Genomic DNA, 18,436 nt, shown 5'->3' with positions numbered 1-18,436 from the left:
AAATTTTACAATTGGTACTGGAGTAAATAATTTGTGATTACATATGATTCTGACTATGAAAAAGTCATATTTTGTTTCATTAGACTTACTTACATTATCTATTCTAGAATATCAAGACACTATTCAGAACACTCACAGTTGAAATGAAAAGTTGGACTTCTATAAAAAAAATGCTCTTCTGAACATAAATTGATGAGATCAAATTATAGGCTGAATGCCTATCTTGAAAAGTTATTTGTGCTTGAAACACAAGAAATAAACAGCTTTGAATTCTTCAGCATGTATTATGAACAAAGTCAGTAATACATACAAAATCAAAATATAAACTTATTATAAAGACTCACTTCAGAGCACCAAGAAATGCTTATTTGCGATAAAATGTGTTTCATTGCAATTTGCTTTTCCCAATATGAGTAGGTTCAGAAAAGTTGATTTATAAAACATAGCTTTTAAAGTACACCATAATTATATAAACTGATAATATTTGAATAAAATTTCTAGCAATCAACTTAACTACATAAGACATTATATATTCTAGATTGTTACATATTTAATGGCTCATTGAACAACAAAATGATTATTATTTCCTTTTCAAAAAATACAAACTGCAATTTCAAGAAATAAAAAGCAGGGAAAGTGTTCAAATAGGAAACTATGATATGTGCAATACACAATAACAAGAAAAATACTCCTTTAAAATTGGATGTTTGTGATGAAAGTAATGAATTAGCACTTTATGCCAGGAAAATAATGTTGTTCAATTTGACCTCCCAATTCACTTTCCTTACTTTGTCCTTTAAATTGTATCACATTGCAGAACTAAACTGTCACTAGTACAATAATGAAAATGCAATAAAATGTCAAAATATTTACAAATATTGGTCCTCTTTACTTTTCTTCAAGCTCTGTCCATGACCAGCATGGATATTGCACCACAAACTGTATTTTGTTGTTTTTAACCAATTAGTTGTGTCCAATTCTTGTTGACTTTATAGGCAAGTGATCTCCATGCGATCCTGCCAAGCACAGCTTCTTTTGACTGTTGGATATTCAGCTTTGTATCTGATTTGAAGTTATCAAGCCAGCATGTTCTTTGCTTGCCCCTTCTTCTCTGTCCACTAAGCATTTCTAGCATACTTAGCTTATCAGTTATGAATTACATTTTCTTGATTTTCCTTTTGTTTGAGTTATGACCAAAAAGCCCATTTCTGTTATTTTTCACTATTGTAGCAAAACATACTGATTTTTAGTTTCACTAACCCTATCCTTACAGTTTCAGCATTTTCATCAATATTTTCATTTTGTTATATGATCCTGTATGCCTTTTTTTAAAAAAAAGAACTTTTCACTTGTTTCTTAATTTAGAAAGAGTATTGCTCATTCTAGAGCAGGGGTGTCAAACTCATGACGTCACGTTGTTGTCACATGATGCATTGTGAGGTCTTTCCCCTTTGCTAAATTGGGGGTGATGCATGTGGTCCATGGGCCGCAGGTTTGACACCCCTGTTCTAGAGTATAACTTATTCCAACAAAATATTTTTGATATATTGACTAAGTTGGCTTTCCTAGACTAGTCAGCTGATTTAAATACCATTCATAACAGTCTCTTTGTGGTTAATCTAGTTGTGCTGAGACTGAAAGGCAAGGTATTTTCAAAAATTGTATTTCAACAATTTATATCAAACATACTTTTCAGGAATTTGGTTCCCATCTATTACACAGGTAAATAAAATTAAATCCCTGCCACAATAAAATCACATGTTGTCCTTAGCAGCATTCCAATATTAATCAAGTAAGCAGTTGGAACAAATTGTGAAAATGCTTTCTTGTAATCATCTAGTACAAGTTTCATTTAAACGGCAATTAACAAGTCATTTTACTGTATCTTTAACTGAATAGCATTAGTGCCCCAATATATATCACATGCACCATCTGAATGACTATAAAATAATAACTATCTTCCCCAAAAGGTTTGGGCAGTCAGACTGTTTTTACTAGGAAAAAGAGAGAGAGAATTGATAAATTACTACTTATCTACTTGTGTAGATGAGATGCAACATACTTTGATGAGGATAAATATATTTTTTCTGCCTAATTTACCACTAGTCATATAGAAATTTATTTTTGAAGCTAATAAGAAGTGACAGGATGTAAAAATGAATTACGCAATCTGAGAATATAAAAAATAAAACAATTATTGTTTTATGTTTATGTAAATTAATACTTTTAAACATCTAGAAGGCAAAAGAAATGCCTTGAGTTTATAACTTTGTTTCTAAAGAACTTGTTTATCTCTCACAAACTATAGAATAGTCAGAATGTTGTGCTTCCTTCAGCATAAATGTTAATGTAAGCAGTGCCAGAAATAGCAGAAACAGTCAAGCACATATGTTCAGATTCATAACCAAATATAGTTAGCCAACATGAAGGAGAATAATGAAATTGCTAGGTTACTAGTTGTTCTTACTAGTTGTTAATATTAGCCCACATATTGTTCTAGATAAAATATAATTTAAGAAATCTATTTCAAAATTTGACACTAGTTATACTTATCCAGTCATAAAAGTGGGGACATTTTTATTTACTTACCAAAAGACACACAAAGATCCCAGAGCCATATGTCTTTGGTAAGAGAATTACAAAAATCTATAAATTAATTTGCCTCATATTTGTATAAACTAATAAAACATTATAATAGATCAGTAATCATTCAATAACACAAACACAAATCTCTTTCAAGGTCAATTATTCAGCACAATCAACCATCTATGAATTATAATCATACTTAGGTTGCTATCGACTGTCACCTCAACTGGGAGCAACAGCAATGGAAATCCTCATTATACATGAACAGAATCATACTATGCTTTAGCCTTTAACTAAGTTTAATAAACATGTCCAATTTGTAAAAGAAAATGTCATGACAAGGTGCTGAAGGGAATCAGAAGGTAACATCCCCAATGACTTACCCATGAAATTGAGATAGCCTTCTCCTCCAAGAGAATGAGTAATCAGTCGTATCATTTTATGAAGCTGTATTCCTCGATCAATAACTGGTGTGAAAGGTGATAGAACACTCATATAGTTATACATCTCTGCATCCATCAGCCAAAAAGCCAAAGTCTTATCACCAACAAGAGCCTTGATAAATAAATAAATGAGGCAGGAAATGAGGCATAGAAAAAAAAACCTTTTATGATATTAATGTTTTATAGGACATACATTAAAGACATCCTATAGATGAATATATGGTATGTGTTTATGTATGTTTTTTTTACTTTGAGCTCTGACACTAGAGATATATAATTGTTATCTTCTATTATGCTCTCACTCATGATTTCATCCTGCCTAAAGGTATATTTTTTCATTCTATATTCACATGATCATCGTCCATTCCTGTTAGAATAGTTTGTGTCATTTTATTTTATAATTATCAAGACACAATCTCGCTTGGCAAAGAGCCTCATTAATTGTTTTTTTTTTCCTGTTCTCTACTTGCAAAATTTTTAAAAAGTGGGTTGCAGCCTTTTTTGAGGCATCTCTGATTCATGTAACCTTGTTGGAAACACTCATCTGATTTCCTATTTCTGGAGAATTATTGCCTTCTGCTTGTAAAAGAAATATGACACTTTGTTGGACTGTCTGATGAACCTTGGTTGGTTTTCTGAACATTGAACTGAATCTTGAATCTTAACTACTGTTTTGCATGTTTCCATTAAATATAGTTTCATAGAATTAGGACTGGAAGGATCTAGGTCTTATAACATGAAACTAGTCAGGAAAGTTTTAGCTCAAGATATTTTGGGTTTCAACTCAAATTTCCTTTGTTTTTCTATTTAGCAATTAGTAAATTGCTTACCATTGTCTAACAACTCTGTGAGTGAGTGCATGTATGAATTTCTGTGTGTATAAAATCAGGAAGAGGAGAGTCTAAGCTACCTAAAGTTAACTATAAAGACCTTCTGTACCTTCTGAATTCAGTGGAAGATGAAACCAGCCATATACTGAGTGCTTCCTGGTGATCAATAATGGTCAAAAGTAAGGAAATATGCTATTGATGAAAGTTAATATTTGGGAATATTGAGTATTTGAGGACAATGAAGACATTTTACACTTTCAAGTTATATAATGTAGAAATACTTATTTCTGCATTATCTTGTATACCCATGAAATATAGGTTTAATTTATGGGAAATCTGAGGCAGTTTCAAGATATGACTTCTGGATTATTCTATCATATTCCATCAGCGCCTTAACTGTAGCAATAAATAGAAAAATCCACAAGAGAGAGAGAGAGAGAGAGAGAACCATAGATAGAAAAATAGAATAATTTTTCAGACATTTGTCATATTTTAATTTCAGATTTTCTATAGGTTTGCTAGGGTGGGTTCATCTCAGTATCATCCCATTTGAGTTAATAGTATTCATAATTTCTTAATAGGATTTTTGGGAAGAATAATATGGTTTAAAATTGATTCTGAACCACATACAAGCCACCTGGAATATATTATTTGAAGAACTATGTACCTCTCAAGCATGGGGCATAACAAAACATATAACTCTTTTACAATAGAAAACAAACAGAATGTCACTCCAGATTTTCAGTCATCGACAGATGATATGTACTGGCTTTCTGTAATGCTGTGTTTAAAAACTGAACCTTTTTTTTAAAAAATGTAATTCATATTTCTTTTTTTTTCTTTTTTCCCTTTATATTTTAAAGATGGATAGCTGCAATCTAATTGTAATTGTTGTGGACATGACCTTGCTGGATTGTTACAATACCTGATCATGACTCTCTGCGTAGGCAATGCACTTCTCTCCATATCGCCTGTTTGTTAAGGTAAACACAATGTCTCCCATATTCCAGTCCTCATCCTTACGCTCCTTAATGATCTGAAAATGAAAAGGGATAATTCTGAATTATTTTCTTAGCATTTTTTTTCAACTTATCCTACGGTATTAAACTGTTCATGATCAGTGTCTCTTTCATAAATTTTGAAGCGTTAAGTTACTATGGGTGGGATGTGATTCTGGTCCAGTTTCACATCATAGCACAACTAATATGGTGCATGACAATTAACGAAACATGACTAGTCTTGATTTATCTTGAAATAATTCAAACAAAGTCAGGCCTACTTAATATTTGAAAAAGAAATCTTCAGAAAATTGCATAGCTGTAAACTGAAGTCAGAAGTAAAAAAATAAAAATCCCCCCTCCAAAAAACAAATTATGCCTTTTTCACAAAGTTACCAGTAAAGTTGTGCTTGTCTTGAAAAAGTTTTCCTTTAATATACATAACAATTGAAATAAAGCATTGTCTTTCTTCCAAAATGTCTGCCAACAACTTATTAACTATGCATATCTTAAATTCATTTTCTTTCTGTTTCTGTAAAACAGTAGGGGCTACATGCCATCACTTTTATGGTTGATTAAACACAAATTTCACCACTCTATCTGCCTGTTTCTTGCTATGCAATGCTGCATAATCCTTTGATTAATGTATTAGCTCTAATTGAAATAAGGTAAGTTATTTCTGTGTATTTAATTTTATGGCATACAATATAGGAAGAATTGATCAACAGGAGTGCTGATTTACCACCAGCTTATCAAGTACTCAAGAGGCAAAGGAAACAAGGAAAAAATTAAGCTAACAACTTAATAGCTGGCCATCAGCACCCCAAATCAACAACTAAAAAGCCACATACAACCAGGTACCATATAAATATGACACACAGAATAGCCCAAAGCACACAAACTGCTAGAGAGAAGAACCCTGAGGATGGGCTCCAGCATGGTCTGAAAGCTCAGAAGACCAAACTTCTGATCCCAATGACCGACCCAGATTTGATCCTGCAACATTGTCCTGGGACACGTATATCACCTTCATTCAATATGTGAAGAGTATTGTGCAAATAAAAAGCAACAATAAATACCACAATGAAGTAATCTGATAGTATAGGGTCAAAAATGATGACAGAAAACTTTAGACATTGCTAATTATGTATTTAACTTTACTGTGAAAAGTCACGTATGCTTTGACCACCTCCTGTGTGGACTACTGCAATGCATGACCTGGGCCAGCCCTAGTAGTTCTTAATGGAATGACATTAACATGGAGGGAAGTATGCAGTGGGATACCCCAAGATATTTGATTAAGGGATACAAGGGGAACTCACAAATTTGCAGGTGATACAAAGCTGGCAGTAGCAGCCAACACTCCAGAAAATATGCTCAGATCCAGAATGAACTTGACAGATTTGAACATTGGGCCCTGTCTAATAAAATGAAATTCAATGGTGAGAAAAGTAAGGTTCCACATTTAGGGCAATTGAGACTCTAGAAAGACTGCAAAGAAAAGCAACTAAGAAGAGCAACTTAGGGGATTGAAGGCTAAAACATATGAAGAATGGTTGCAGGGATTCGATATGTCTAGTTTAATGAAAAGACGGACTAGGGGTGACATGATAGCATTGTTCCACTATTTAAGAGGCTGTCTCAAAGAAGAACAGGTCTTATTTTCCATAGTACCAGAAGGCAAGACAAGAAACAATGGATGGAAACTAATAAAGAAACCTAGAACTAAGGAAACATTTCCTGATGGTTAGAACAATTAATCAGTGGAAGGATTTGCTACCAGAAGTTGCGAGTGCAGAACTATGAAAGTTTTTAAGAAGAGATTGCACAACCATTTGCCTGAAATGGTATTGGGTTTCCTGCTTGCACAGGGGATTGGACTAGAAAACCTCCAAGGTCCCTTGTTGTTTTTCTTGAATAACTGGAAGCCTCAATTAGTCAAGAATAAAAAGATGATGAAAGGATTTGAGTTTGGGACAGTAATTTATTGGCTAGTTAGATAAACAAAAGCTGAATGATCTTAATATACTTGGGTGGAACCATAGTGCCAGCAAATTCTATTTATTTTTCTACTATTCTGCAAACATTATTTGATAACAAACCCAAATATCAGCTGACATAATGAAGTTATACTACATTATGAAAATTTTGTCCTGTGGTTTATGTTTATAGATTTACAATTGCACAAGAATGAGAGTGTCTTTTTACAATTAATAGATGATCTGTACTAGCAATATGCCTTTGACACCATCTGTTAAAAATTTTAGATTATGAAAAAAGAAATTAGCTAATGACAGGGAAAATATACCCTGAAGCAACATTAATAAATATTCTGTCTACAGGAAAATAGTTCAAATTTGTTTCAAAAGTACATGTTTAAAGACCTAAAACATGAATTATGCTTTATTATACTACACTCCTACATATAGGTCTGACTCAAGATACATACTATTATGTTAAACTTATAAACGTAGATCTGTACAAAGGTGCAATGTCTTAATTTATAGTAAAGCTAATGCTTCTGATATAATTTTTTCCAAAATTCAATTATGTCTATATATGAAAATATTAATAACCTTCCAGAAAGCTTCAATTTGTTTAGCATTCATCTTTTTTGTTTTTGTTCTTAAAGAAATTAAAAATATTTGGTCTTAGTTTTTATCACTAGAGTGCAACATTGGCAAGCTTTTCGTACAAATATGTTTAGCAATAGTTAAGGCGCTAGACTCATAAATATGCAATTAATGCATTATAAAATCATTGTACAATTTCATGTGCATAACAGATACATTTTTAATCTCCATTATGTTAGGAGTTAAGCTTGCTGTAAGGATTATCAAAATTCTGTCCACAAAACCACAAAAATAAAAGCCAAACAATCAAATATAATTGTAGAATAATTAGTCATATGTTACATTGAACTTTAGAGGCACAAAGCTTAGTATCCTATACAAGCATACCTTTCTGAAGCTTCCACATTAGTTTTGAGACCACTGGCTGAGAATGATGGGAGCTGTAATTCCAATACATGTGGCAATTTTAATTAGATGCTAAAAACACAAACTGGGAAATTTGTCTAAATAAATATGGGAGGAATTCTCACTTCTTTGATAAAAAAAATAGAACAGACAATAGGAGTCAGTGATTACTATAATATTTTTCTGGTCTAAATTATGGAAATCCAGTTCATAGATGCATAATTACTTGATATTATTTAATTATATGTATGGGAAAATGAGGGCGTAGTGGATTAGCAGTTAAGATGCAGGGCTATTAAAATCCAAGCATCACATTAATCAGCCCAGCTCCTATCAACCTACAAGTATGTAAATATAGTAGATAAATAGGTACCACTTTGGTGGGAAGATAACAGCATTCCATGTACCTCAACATATAGTCCTGCTGGCCACATGACCATGAAAGTATCTTTGGACAATGCTGGCTCCCTCAACTAGGAAACAGAGATGAGCACTGCCTCCTACAGTCGGATACAAATGAGCAGGGGAAACCTTTACCTTTACCAGGGGTGTCCAAACTTGGCAATTTTAAGACTTGTGGACTTCAACTCCCAGAATTCCCCAGCCAGCTGGCCGGGGAATTCTGGGAGTTGAAGTCCACAAGTCTTAAAGTTGCCAAGTTTGGACACCCCTGACCTTTACCAATGGAAGCATGAGTGAAAAAATGTGGCAAAGCATGGAAGGAATCTATTTTCACCTGAATCCATTTGTCAGGAATTGCCATGGCCATCCGGTAATCAAATCCACATCCTCCTTCAATTATTGGACAACAAAGTGCTGGCATTCCAGACACATCCTGGAAGAAGTATACAAAGTTACTTGACAAGTAATGTAATATCATAAAATAAGAATAGCTAAAATTAAAAATAAGGAGAGAGATCCACCAGAAGAATTACTACTCAGTCATAAATAATGAAAACATTTTCAACCTCATTCAATATTAAAGAATCACAATAATCTGCAGTTCCTGTGGCATAAATATTATGAAACAAGTTGTTTCCTGTTCATATTTTTTTCTCATGCTGCAAAATACTGTCAATATTAGTCAGTTCATGATATGTACTTGAAATACATGCTAATGAACATACTAACGAAGGACAACAGTTTGATGACTATTCAAACTGCCTTTTCACTTGCTAATAATTAATTGCATAGTAGTATAACAGAAGTAGATTTGGAAGAGTCTAGGACAACTTGCCCTAGCTGACTTACCTAGCTGGCCTTGTTTTGCTTTAGATTTTAAGCTTCTCAAGGCTGAGGTGAGCTGCAATCCTACTTGCCTCTCTCTTGAGTTATCAACATTGAATTGTCCCATGGCAAATTGGCTAGGGCAAGTTGTCCCATTCCAGATTTGGAATATTATCAATATTGCTACTTATCTTTTTTTTCAATCTATAGGACACTGGATCAGATCTCTTTCAATGGAAAATACCCACAATAATTTTAAAAAGTTATGTAAGTTATGATTCAAATCTTTATGGAATAGTATTATAACCAATGTCCCCTAGAATATATGTGTGCATTTTCTTTATAATTCATTTCACTTGCATGTAAGATCAAATTCATGCTAGCCAGTTTTAATTTAGAATAATATCAATAGTTCTTCCCTCCCAATTTATTTCTGCCACAAGCAAGTAGATCAATTTCACATTTTGTACAGAGGCTCCCACTAGAAAATAAAGTTGAAGTAATTTTCAGTTTAACTAGAATAAATTAAAGGAACATCTTGCTTACAAAAAAGTATATGATAAAATACAAAAAGATTGTAAGATAGGAATCCTGATCGCCCTATTATGGTTCACTGGATGGTGGACTCATTTTATTTGAAAAGAACCTCAAAATCAATAAAACAATTTTAAGTTTAATACACTCCATAGTTGCTTCATTTCACCAGTTTTTGTTTAAAATGCACTGTTATTACTTCTCCAGGACAAAGACCTGTACAATTTAAATGTTAAATAGTTAAAAATGCTAAACACTAAGAGATAAAAATGTATATTAAGAGTTCTAGAAGTACTTGTTTACAGTAATAACAGCAATTCTAGCAATATCTTCTAATTGTAATTCTGGCAAATATATTGTTATTTATAATTAATGGACAAAGAATTCAAACAATAGTCATAATGAATTAGAAATAGGACACTAGGTCCTTATAATGGTTGTTGTTACAAAGACAGATACATAAAGGTTTAGGTGCTTTGGCAGTATAGTGAGTTTCCAAAGTCATAAATACATTATAGAAATGTTAAGTCATGAGAAAATTAATTGTTAAAAAGAATTATAATTCTAACATTTCTATGGAGATTCTCAGTCATCCAACTCATGGTGGTCCCAAAGGTCCTTTTTCAAAAGATAACTGGATTTTGTTTTCCTTGAAGAAATTTTATTTCTTATCCAAGAAGCTTCTTCAGTTCTGTCAGAAACTGAAAAAGTACTTTTGGGACAATTCTAATGACTATATTATAATTAGGCTGCATCTTAAAAATACTTGTTAATGTTCGTCTAAACTCAATGGGATTTGCGTTGGAATACACTTGGACAGGAATATACTTTGCGGCATAAATTTAATTCCACAACTGAAACTACCATGTTTTCCCGAAAATAAAACCTTATTTCCAGGGAGGTCTTATTATTTTTGAGGTGCAAGAGGCGGCAAGCATGGTCACCTCAGGGCTGCTGCTGTATTGCAATATTTTCGGGGAGGGCTTATTTTAGCCCATGTGTTCAAAAGCTCATTGGACCTATTATTGGGGAGGTTTTATTTTCAGGTAAAACACGGTAGTAAAATGTTTAACGAATCTTGCATCATGCTTAAGGATTAATAAACTGAAATTAACATAACTGTAACTGAATGTTGTGTTCAAAACAGCTTTCAAATAAATAAGTCAAAGTAATTGTGTTAATGTAATCTAAGATTTACCTCTGCTATAGTTACACATTCTGGATGCAAAATATGTATCATGTAGTTTGCCATCATTAGGTAAGCCACTGCATCTTCATCAACATGCATACCAAAATATTCATTGTAATCTCCACTAAAGCCTTCACCTAATATGATAAATAATAACAGTGTCAAATACTGTAAGTGCAAGTTATAGGATTTACTGTAGGTTTTCAGATGAAACTTTTAATTATTTGAAATGTGGTATAGTCACTGATAAACAAATGAAACTTACTAATTCCATGATGGTGATATAGCATAGATGATACACCATCAAATCGAAACCCATCAAAGGCATACTCTTCTATCCACCATCTTAAATTGGAGAGAAGAAATCTCAGAACTTCCCAGCTGAAATATAAATAACGTATCCCAAGTATTAATGTACAACATTAATCTACTCCTAGTGTTTCTATATTCACAATTTTATCAAGTTTTGGATAAAAGAATAAGACCATAAGACTAATTTTCATTGCTTACTACATTTATAAATATTTTTTATGGTCCAATAAGATTTAGGCAATACATGCATGATTCTCCCCCAGAGGATCTGCAATGGAAAAAGACTGAATTGGCTATAAAAAAGACCCATGGTAAATGAAGTTAATATCATTAAGGGAAAGGGAATTATTTATGCACACATACATATAATTTTCCTTTTGATGTTAAAAACATTCACACACACTCTCACATACTTCACACCTTACTATAAATTACTGAACAACTGAACAAAGAACAGCCAATCTGTATGGATGTATTTCTCTCCAAACAGCATCCTGCATAGATCTTCCTTCAAAGATCTTCCTTCAGATATAGATCTTTTGTGATTAAATTAAAAGAAAGAACTATGAAGATTTTAAATAGTAATCTGAGGATTTGAAAGCTATGGATAATACAAAATGTTTTCAAATTTCTGAAGTTGTTATCACTACAATGATATATTAGAAAAACTATTTTTAAAAAAATTCTGGATAACTTATTTCAGATATTTATTTCTCAAAATACTTTCGGTAAATTACATGAATAAAAAGTTAGCAAATATATTTTCTAACATTTGCTGTAAATAAACATAAATTCATAAATACATAGACATTTAATTTACAACAAAAATTTGACAAAATTAAGTAAAAAAATGATATTCTTGTGAATTGGTCTAAACTATGGGCAACATATTTTTCCCCAAAGGTTGTTTTAGAACTCTCACATTTGTAGAAAAAATAAGTTTCAACTGAGACTAAAAATAGTTTTATATTTAACAAAATTTACAAAACCTGAACCATACTCTGTGTCTTAAGATCAAACTTTACCTTTTGAGGTTAGACTTGCTCCGCCTGCGGGAGGCCCCTCTCTCGCAGGTTTGGCCCTTGGCTCTTTCAAGGGCCCGCCTCGAGGACGGGTTCGTGGACCCTGAGAGGTGTAGGAGCCGGAAGTTAAGGGGATTTTTAGTAAAATGTTTTTTATCTTTTTTAGGGGGTTCCAGGGTGGGGGGGAGGGCCAATCAGACCGGGAGGAGAGCCAGTGCCAGGCAAACAGGTGAGTCCAGGAAGGACGGGGGTGAGGTGGAGGGGGGGAAAACAAAGGTCACTCGAACAGAGGGTTGTTCTATTACAACGGTCGTGGGGAGGGGGGGATGCGAGGACAGGATAAGATCCCAAGGTCAGTTGGGAGACCGTGGCTGTTGGTTACGCCCGGTCGCTTGTACCAACCCTTGCAGTCTAGGTGGACAGGTACTACAGAGCCAGGGCCTGCGGCTGATGCTTTGCAATGCAAGGTCTGTTACCAACAAGGCCCCCCTCATCAATGAGTTGATCTCAGAGGGGGAGCTAGACCTTGCAGGGATAACGGAGACCTGGTTGGGCCACGAGGGTGGTTTACCCCTCGTGGAAATGTGCCCACCAGGTTTCCGGGCATTCCATCAGCCCCGGGCCCTGGGTAAGGGTGGTGGGGTGGCGGTGGTTATTCGGGAATGTTTAGAGCCGAGGGAGTTCACTGTCCCTCAGATACCCGGGTGTGAGTCCCTTGGTGTGAACTGGGGCCCAGGGAGGCAGTGGGGCTTGCTGATTGTATACTTGGCTCCTCGCTATGCATCAGCAGCCCTGCCCGAACTCCTCGAGCTAATCTCAGCGACGGCAGTTGAGACCCCCAGACTCTTGGTCATGGGGGACTTCAACTTGCCGTCGACGGGAGCGGCTTCCGAGGTGGCTCGGGAGTTCATGGCTTCCATGACGGCCATGGACCTGACCCAATTAGTTCAGGGCCCCACTCACGAAGGGGGCCACACACTGGACCTCATTTTTGTATCTGAACAGTGGACGAGTGATCTGGGAATAGGGGACTTAGTCATCACGCCCCTGTCATGGTCAGATCACTCATCCCTCCGGCTGGACTTCCCTGGCGCTATCCCCCACCGCGAGGAGGCGGAACCAGACTCTACAAGCTGGTACCGCCCCAGGCACCTGATGGAATCGGATAGATTCCAGACGGAGCTTGGGCCAATACCTGTAGCCCTGTCCCGCTCCCGCTCCAAGGACCTAGTGACTGCCTGGAATAGGGCGACGACTGGGGCCTTGGACCGGGTTGCGCCTTTGCGACCTCTCCTGCGGCATCGACCCACCCGGGCTCCTTGGTTTACTGAGGAGCTAAGGGTGATAAAGCGCCACAGGAGACATCTAGAGAGCAGGTGGAGGTCCTCACGCTCCGAATCTGACCAAACACAGGTAAGAGCCTATTTGCGGACTTACCTTGTAGCAATAAGAGCGGCCAAGCGTAGGCATTGTGCCCCCCTTATTGCGTCCGCGGATAACCGCCCTGCTTCGGGTGACCCGCTCCCTTTTATCGCAGGGGACGCGGGGGGCACCCTTACAGGGAAGAGCAGAGGAGTTTGGGGAATATCTGCAGGACAAAATTGCTCAGATCCGGAGCGGATGGACCTCCGTCAGTGGACCAGATGAGCCGTCAACAGCGAGTCTTGAGAGACCATTCTGGGAGGAGTTTGACTCTGTTGCCCCCGAGGATTTGGACAGGTTGCGTGGACGGCTGCGGCCCACTACATGTTCAATGGACCCGTGTCCCTCCTGGCTGGTACTGGCAGCCTGGGAGGTGACACGAGGCTGGCTTCTGGGCCTGGTGAACGCCTCATTGGGTGAGGGATACTTACCAACCGCCTTGAAAGAGGCGGTGGTGAGACCCTTGCTCAAGAGGCCTTCGCTCGACCCAATGGAGCTAGCTAATTACCGTCCAGTCTCCAACCTCCCCTTTTTGGCGAAGGTTGTTGAGAATGTGGTGGCGCAGCAGTTTCCACGACACCTGGACGAATCCGATTATCTAGACCCACGCCAGTCCGGCTTCCGACCCGGGCACAGCACAGAGACAGCCTTGGTCGCGTTGGTTGATGATCTCTGGAGGGCCAGAGATAGGGGTTGTTCCTCTATCCTGGTCCTATTAGACCTCCCGGCGGCTTTTGATACCATCGACCATGGTATCCTATTGCGCCGGTTGGAGGGGATGGGAGTCGGAGGCACCGTTTTGCGGTGGTTCGGCTCCTACCTCTCCGACCGGAAGCAATGTGTGTTGACAGGGGGGCAGAGGTCGACCCTGAGCCCACTCACTTGTGGGGTGCCACAGGGGTCGGTCCTCTCGCCTCTCCTGTTCAACGCATATGTGAAGCCGCTGGGTGAGATCATCCGTGGTTTTGGGGTTGAGTACCACCTGTACGCTGATGATACTCAGCTGTACATTTCAACCCCAAACCACCCCAACGAGGCTGTCGAAGTGATGTCCCGGTGTTTGGAAGCCGTCGGGGTCTGGATGGGGGACAACAGACTCAAACTCAACCCCTCCAAGACCGAGTGGCTGTGGCTACCGGCACCTCGGTTCAGCCAGCTGACAGCATCGCTGGCCATAGGGGGCGAACAACTGTCCCCTGTGGAACGGGCGCGCAATTTGGGCGTCCTCCTTGATGCCCGGCTGTCAATGGAGGACCATGTGGCAGCCGTGGCAAGGGGGGCGTTCCACCAGGTCCGCCTGGTGCGCCAATTGCGCCCCCTACTGGACCGGAGTGCCCTGCGCACGGTCACTCATGCGCTGGTGACGTCTCGCCTGGACTACTGCAATGCCCTCTACATGGGGCTTCCCTTGGGACGCATCCGGAGACTGCAGCTAGTCCAGAACGCAGCCGCGCGGGTCATCATGGGGAGTACACGATACTCCCACGTAACACCCCTCCTGCGCAAGCTGCACTGGCTGCCTGTGGCCTTCCGGGTGCGTTTCAAAGTATTGATTACCATCTTTAAAGCGCTCCATGGCATAGGACCTAGTTATCTGCAGGATCGCATCCTACCACACACGTCCCTACGACCAATCCGCTCACACAGGGAGGGACTCCTCCTGGTGCCGTCCGCTAGGCAATGCCAGCGGGCGACACCTAGGAGTAGGTCCTTCTCTGTGATGGGCCCAACCCTCTGGAATGACCTCCCCCCCGACATCAGAACCACCACCGACCTCCGCTCCTTCCGTCAAAAATTAAAGACTCACCTGTTTCAATTAGCTGGCCTGGCACTCTCTTAGTTTTGCCTCCCGGGGATATATTTTAACTGGGTTTGGGTATTTTAATTGGGGATGTTTTTTAGGGTTTCCATAGCATATTTATTTCTTGTACAGTCTCATCTCCTCCACCTAAATGTTTAGTATTCAATTGTTTTATATTATTTATATTGTTATTCATGTATTTTATCTGCATTTTATCTGACTGTACACCGCCCCGAGTCCCTTTTTGGGAGAGGGGGCGGTTTAGAAATCTAAAGAAATAAATAAGAAATAAATAAATAAATTTACGTCATTTTAGTACCTGACTTTATATAGAAAATAGAGTCCAAATAAAAATTGAATCCTTTTCTAGAATGCACAACAAAAACCAGAAGTATGTATTAGTAGTAGTATTATATTTTTTAATTTCTTCCATGTGTAAAGATCCACAAAATCCCATTTTGATATATGTGCATAATATAGTTCTTTCCTTAAACATAATAGCTCTTTTTAGAAAACAGATCTGGAAACCATAATTGATACACGGGTAGCAGAAGAATAACAAACACATTATTCTAAATGCATGGTTGTACGCTTGAATAAACCACTTAGACAGATTTCCCACTAGCAGACTGTTAAAATTTCAGTTCTCTAATATTATACCATGAATATATAGAATTGTATTTCCATAGGCAGACTATGTTCAAAGTCTATGTGGACAAATTTGTATGCGTAATATCGGTATAATGGATTCCAGAGATTCAGAGACTTAGACAATGTTTTTTTAAGACGCCACACAACAAATTGTATCAGAGGTCTGAACATTCTCCCAAGGGCTTCAGCAGCATTTTTATCAAGAGGAAATATGGTGACATTTACAAATTAATACTGACTGTGGGGCTAGTAATTCTGTCTAAGTCCTAGGAAGTAAACAAATCTCTATTGAACATATTGAAAACTATATGGACTTGTCCACATAGTTGCCAATAATCAAGGTTGACCGATGAGAAAAAATAAAACAAAACAACCCCACAAAGAACCCAAACCAAACCAAACTGCATTATGGGGCGAATTACCGTATTTTTCAGAGTATAAGACGCACCTTTTTCCCTCAAAAAAGAGGCTGAAAATCTGTGTGCGTCTTATACACTGAATACAGCATTTTTGACCTCCCGAAAACCTGCCCCTTCACCAAAATGGCTGTGCATAGCCTTTAGGAGCCTTGCAGAGTGCTCCTGAGGGCTGGGGAGGGCAGGAATGAGTGAAAAGTGGGCTACTTTTTGCTCATTTTTGGCTCCCCACCCCCCAGGAGCACTCTACAAGCCTCCTAAAGGATATTCATGCCCTTTTTTCAAAACAAATGGGCATATTTTTGTGAAAAACAGGCCGTTTTTATGAGGTCTGCAGAATGCAAAAACTTTTTTTTAAAAATTCCTCTTCAAAACCTTGGTGTGTCTTATACTCTGAAAAATATGGTATATTGCATTATATTTCCCTTTCAATCATGATCCAAATAAGAAAGAATGTATATATTTCTAATTTTAAATATAGACTGTTAAAGACAATAAAAGGAATGAAGTTCTTTTGCCTCAAAAAGTGAACATTGTAAAAAGGGATGAAGAAAAAAAGGCATAGAACAGAACAAGAAATGTAATATAGTTTAGCCTTCAGTACTAAGCAATAAAAACTTGGTGTTCATGCCATGAGCATTAATATATAGTAGACAATGTAGCCATGAAGGCCACTAGCCAATGTTTATGTACAACTCTTTAGGTGACATCCAACATTTATAGGATTCAATTTAAAATACTCCTAATTTTGGCTAAATCCATTTTTACTAATCGTCATGAGGTTTTATACATCTCATGCCAACTGCTTACCTTCTAGCTAACTCAAACCATGATAATAAAGTTCTCCCCTATATTTCTGTTTCCCTTACTTTATGTCATTATTATTCCCTTACTTATCCTCCAGTTGAAACTGATCAAATCACCTGAAATTCTAGACTGCTAAAAGTCTGTGACTTTCATTTGATCTTACATGCATCAATAGGAATTATCAGTAGGAGTTATCACATTGCTTATTCTTGGTCCTGAAAAAATGTGTTTCATGAGCCAAGTCTCCAGCTTGTATTTGTACACCTACTGTACAAGCTGAATCATTGGGCAATATGATCTATATACTATTACAACTTTGGTTGTCATGACATTTCACTGGGATAAATAATGCATTAGGATTACAATTTTTAACCTTAATTGATTAATTTATAGAATGTGTCCAAAATCTGAGACCTACGGCACCCAATAATTTTTTTGGAAGAGGATGTGAATCCTTCAGCACTATTGACTGTTGCTGGGATGTTACTGTAGTCATGTAATCATTCTGTGACAATTTTTTAGCCAATCTCACTATCCTTCACTATTCCCCCATTCAGCAGCAGCTACTTATCTCCCTGTTGTGCTGATCAAGAAAGGGAAGAAAGGAAATCTTCCCATGCACCCTTCCAGGTCCATGCCATACTCCTCATGCTTCCTTATCTATGCTGCCTCCCATGCATCTTCCTCAACCTGCACTACTGCCAGCATATCCTCTGCAAGTCTTGCAGCACATGTTGCATACAACATGCATCACCCCTGATTCCATGAATCCCTGGCATAACTTTCATAACCCGTGCAGGACTTCTTGTGTACCCCGCACACGCTTCCTGACTTGTGTCACTTCTTGCATGCCTTTCCTAACATATGTAGCCTCTCTTGCGTATCCCCAAATACCCTCCCCTCCCCTATCTTCTTTGCCTGCTGGAAGGGACTGTATCCCTCTATAGTACATCTTATGTAATCTCAAGCATTCCCAGGCACCATTCCAAACCCATGTCTCATTCCTGGGCACCATTCCCAAATGGTCCAGCATCTCATATACCATGCAACTCCATGCATTCTTTTTGTAACATGTCACCTCCTGCATGTTCTACTTTATTCATGCAACATTTCTTGAACAACCATGTGACCCACATACACTCTTGATCTGTGCTGCCCCTGTGCCTTCCTTGACCCAGACAGCATCGCTGGTCCACTTCTGGATACTCTTCCTGACTTAT

General features: G+C 37.9%; 1 protein-coding gene across 1 annotated transcript in view; it reads right to left on the bottom strand.

Moving 5' to 3' along the window:
• The window catches only part of GBE1 (1,4-alpha-glucan branching enzyme 1), a 124,264-nt gene that overhangs the window by 35,377 nt on the left and 70,451 nt on the right, over positions 1–18,436 (bottom strand). The window contains exons 8-12 of the mRNA XM_081952065.1: positions 11,051–11,166; positions 10,795–10,922; positions 8,572–8,670; positions 4,785–4,895; positions 2,970–3,141 (exon numbers count right to left, since the gene is read on the bottom strand). Coding sequence (XP_081808191.1) covers positions 2,970–3,141; positions 4,785–4,895; positions 8,572–8,670; positions 10,795–10,922; positions 11,051–11,166 — 626 coding nt within the window. The remainder of the gene's footprint in view (positions 1–2,969; positions 3,142–4,784; positions 4,896–8,571; positions 8,671–10,794; positions 10,923–11,050; positions 11,167–18,436) is intronic.

The sequence above is a fragment of the Natrix helvetica genome, assembly GCF_964273705.1.
Source record: "Natrix helvetica genome assembly, chromosome: 4".
NCBI lineage: Eukaryota > Metazoa > Chordata > Lepidosauria > Squamata > Natricidae > Natrix > Natrix helvetica.
This window is presented reverse-complemented; position numbering and strand designations above follow the sequence as displayed.